The sequence below is a fragment of the Erythranthe guttata genome, chromosome 7, assembly GCF_056151865.1.
Source record: "Erythranthe guttata isolate IM_541 chromosome 7, IM_541, whole genome shotgun sequence".
Taxonomy (NCBI): Eukaryota; Viridiplantae; Streptophyta; class Magnoliopsida; order Lamiales; family Phrymaceae; genus Erythranthe; species Erythranthe guttata.
Genome location: NC_142539.1, coordinates 8,726,451 through 8,731,035, shown reverse-complemented (window position 1 = coordinate 8,731,035; position 4,585 = coordinate 8,726,451). Strand labels below are relative to the sequence as shown.

At 36.9% G+C, this 4,585-nt stretch overlaps 1 protein-coding gene across 1 annotated transcript; it reads right to left on the bottom strand.

Moving 5' to 3' along the window:
* Positions 1 to 900: 900 nt before the first annotated feature.
* Positions 901 to 4,355, bottom strand: LOC105950358 (uncharacterized). Its single transcript, XM_088820264.1, is given in 6 exon segments — positions 901 to 1,247; positions 1,743 to 1,784; positions 1,787 to 2,304; positions 2,306 to 3,141; positions 3,200 to 3,618; positions 3,713 to 4,355. Coding segments are annotated over 6 exon segments (2,805 nt in total).
* Positions 4,356 to 4,585: the final 230 nt, after the last annotated feature.

Here is a 4,585-nt window from a genome sequence, read left to right as displayed (position 1 = left end):
ACGCTCCAAATGTCTTGAGATTCAACACAATGCTTCATAACATTACTCCAATAATCGAATTTTTCTCCATTGAAATGAGGTATAAGAGAAGCAAGGTTGGTGGACATTTTTAAGATGGCTATGATGCCAATTTGAGGCACCAGGATGGGATAAAATGATTAATCCCGAATTTGGATTTTAGTTATTTTGTGAAGACTTGAAAAATAATATTTTTGAGTAGAGAAAGTAAAAGACAAGTGTTTTGTGGATGGAAAAATTACTTCTCTTTTTGTTTTTTTCTTTTTGTTTTTTTTTTTTGTTTTTTTTTTTTTGTTTTTTTTTTTTTTTTTTTTGTCTTACTTAAAATCATCTCTAGCACTCCATATTTATAGTGAGGGGTACATTAATATTCTAATAAATTACAAGATGACTTTTAGACTAACAACTCTTGTAATTCTAATTTAATACATAGGAAAATCAAAAGACAATTGTCTAGATACATCTAGACAAAGATGCTTCAAATTCACATTTATTCTAACATTCAATCATCCACTTATTCCAACATGAATGCCCACTTCTTCCAATATTGAATTGCCACTAATTCCATTATTGAATTCACATCAAGTCAATTTATTCCAACATGCTCTTGCCAAAATAACCCATGTGTCAACAGTTTCTAGTTCAAGCTCGTCCCAAATGGTGCATATAGGGTGATTTAAGACGCTCGTGTAGTTTACGAACTATATATTACAATTTCCCTATTCCCTTTCATTTTCTCCTTTTTGTTAGAATCATACACGTAAAGATTCAAAAAATTTTACTTAGGTGAGATTACTCCACATTTTTTTTAAACAAAAAATTACATGAAATAGCAAAAAGAAAGAGAAAGGAACACAAGATCAATCAGCAAATCTATGTTCTTCAACTAGCTATAGATAATTCTTTTTGAAACAGACTCAATTCACTAACGACATCCGACATAGAAATCCTGTCTCTCGGCATTTCATTTGAACACGACACTCCAATATTAAGAATGCAAGACATGCGATCCTCGAACATATTGTTATTCTGGCGAGGGCCTATTTGAACTTGGGGATCCAATATTTCCATCACATGATCCGGCAACGTAGAATCCACAAAATTGTGAAGATTGACATGATCCATGAACGAATCGTCCGTTGGCCTTTTATTTGTGAACATCTCCAATACGAGGATGCCGTAGCTATACACATCCTTCTCTGTCGAGATCACGTTACTCATCCCATACTCTCCACATACGTTTCGAGATATTAACGGCAAACGACATATAATTTGGTTGCTATAAAGAACAAATTGCACATCACCCCCTGTAAATTTCTAATTTTCACACTTTACCCCCTCAATTTTTTTAAAAGTGAATGTCCTCCTTCAAAATGTTATTCTTGTTGCACATTGCTCCAACAGCAAAACTCCGATGGACAATTCATCGGAATTCGGTATTTTTGTTGCACATTGCCCCTTTAAATGTTATTATTGTTACACTTCACCCCTAAAAAACACTACTTTTTTGCACGTTGCCCCTTTAAAATGTTATTTTTATTGCACAGTGCCCTCCAAAATTGGCTTCTGGGCAAAGTGCAACCAAAATAATATTTCGAAGGGTGAATATCCCCTTTTTGAATTTGTAGGGGGGAATGTGCGAAAACCGAAAAGTTATAGAAGGGTGAAGTGCATTTTGTCCTGATACAAAACTATGAAAATGAGATGATTAAAATCAAATATACCTTGAGGGACATAGCCGATTGTACCCTAGATCCCAATTGCGGTGGAAGTACACTCGAAACAATATTGGACAATCCGAAATCACCAACACAGGCAGTCATATCTTCATCTAAAAGAATATTACTCGGCTTCAAATCGCCATGAACAATTATCAAACCACTACCGGAATGGAGATACTCCAGTGCATGAGCAACATCGATAGCGATATCGAGCCTCTCGATCAAATCAAGATTTCTAAGTTGTGCATCAGATTCCTCTTCTTGTTCGCCGTTGAAGTACAACCATTTGTCCAAACTCCCGTTAGTCTTAAATTCATAAACCAATGCTTTGAAATCGTTTCCTTGGAAGTCTATGCTCTCACAAACACTCAATATTTTCATGATATTTCTGATACCTCTCAAGGCATTGTATTCCGCCAAGAAGCTCTTGGAGGCTCCTTTAACAACAAGATTAAGCACTTTCACGGCTATAACCATCACCTCGTCATCAAGTACACCTTTGTAAGCATATCCAAAACTCCCGGCGCCTACTAGGCTAGTCTCGGTGAATCCACCCGTTGCTTTCGGAATAGGAAAGCCTCAAGAATTGTGTACCCATAAATGATGGCAGAGAAGGCAAAACTTTTTTGTGTGCTCCGCTCTTGTATAGAAAAATAATGATGCATAACACTACTAAATCTCCGACTATTAGGATCGCGATTTTGAGTGGCGTTGATAAGTTTTTCTTTGAGGAAGATGAAGTGCAAAGTGGAAGGTTGAACTCAAGAATTCCTCTGCATAATTCTTTGTTATCTTGTAGGGAAGTTATGGTCTTATTTTTTAACACTCCGGTTGTTGGCACTTGGCCTTGCAACATATTGAACGATAGATTCAATTGCTCGAGTCGTAGCAAACCGAGGAAACTTGGGATTGTCCCGGATAAATTATTTCGTGAAAGATCCAAATATGTTAAGCCTACAAGAGGACTTAGACCCTGCGGTATTTGTCCTTCGAATAAATTACCCTCTAGGTAAAGTCGTTCCAAGCTAATGCACGTTGCTAAAGAGTTCGGAATAAGTCCAGACAATCTGTTGTTGGAGAAATCTAACATAACTAGGCTCGACAAAGATCCAACTTGAGATGGAATCGAACTGGTCAATACATTGTAAGATAGATCCAATGAGACAGAAATGGTGGAAATAAGAATCTCTTGAGGTATGGAGCCACTTAAATTTTTTTTCAAAAGATTTAACTCTGTCATGTTTGTGCAGTTCCCAAGGCTCTTAGGAATAGCTCCGGAAAAATTGTTTTCGTACAAGTTTAATTTAGTAATCGAACTTATGTTTCCAAATAAAGACGGTATGTCACCCGTAAACCTATTTTGTGCCAAGTTGAGAATATTCGGATTAAAAAGTTTCCCAATCTCAAAAGGTAAAGGACCCGAGATGATGGTTAACAAGATACAAGTAAGTGAGACTAACGAGGTTTCCGATACCGGATGGAATTTTTCCTCGTAGTTGTGTATCACTAATCCTTATAGCAGCAAGGTTAACGGTAATATTTCCGATGCTTTCTGGGATTTGACCACTAATGAATGGGCTAGAAAGATCAAAAGCACGTAGGTTTGTGCAATTCGTGAGCGATGAAATGAAACTAAAATCATCTTCAACTAAGGTTTCTGCATCGTATAAGGAACTAAACCGCGAAAGACCTCCGAATATTGGCATTGGCCCGGGAAAATCATTGAATGATAATACCAACGATTCAAGTGAAGAAGCGTTCGATATTGAAATCTGAACCCTCCCACTAAATTGATTCCTCCCCAAACTAAGAAAACTCAAATTAGGGAGAGTCAGGCCTATAGTAGAGGGTATGGATCCATGAAGACCACTAAAATCAACTACAAATCGCTCAATAGTAGATATATTGAACAAACCTGAAGGAATGATGCATGTGAGATTGTTTTTGCCCAAATTAAGAAGTCTAAGTCTCACAAGCTGGGAAATCCGGAATTTTTCCGTTGAAGTCGCAAGACCTTAAAGAAAATCGTATAACAGATGTTAGGTTTCCTATATAGTGAGGGATAGGCCCGGAAATTTTGTTCTCACTCAAGCCTAGAGCTTCTAGTTTCTCCAAAAAACGAAGCTCCGAAGGTATGGGCCCGGAGAGATTGTTGTCGATCAAATTAAGATAAACTAGATTCTTCCATTGGGTAATATTTTCGGGCATTATTGTTCCCATGAAAGAATTGTTGCTAAACTCTATATACTCTAGTCCTCTTAAAAGACCGATTACTTGAGGAATTCGGCCATTGAACATATTATTTCCGAGATTTATTACTCTAAGGAATGAGAGATTACCTTTATGAGATGAGAGTGATCCAATCAAGCCTTGAGAATCCAACTTTATGGCAACAACTCTATTCGGGTACCTGCGACCGCATGCGGCTCCGTTCCACGTGCAAAAGCTTGTCATTTGATTCCATGAGTTTAGAGCTCCATTTGGATCGACATCGATGCTTCTTAAAGCCAGCAATGAAAGAAAATCTGTTAAGTTACTTCTAAAACATGTTGCTGGACTATATAGGGCAAGAGAATAGATGATGAAAAAAGAAACGATGATGATTGATTTCGCCATTTTTTTTGGAATGGTGATGCTTTTTTACTTGGTTTTTGTCATGTATATATATATTAATTGCAGGGAAAATAAAGCTTTCATCCTTCAAGTTTGCATCGATTTCACATGTGGTTCCTCATGTTCATCAAAAACACATTCAGTCCCTTATGTTTAAAAAATGCAACGATACTATTTTCGTTAATTTTCCGTTCAAATTAATAGATTCAGACATGTGTTCATCGGCCTTAACT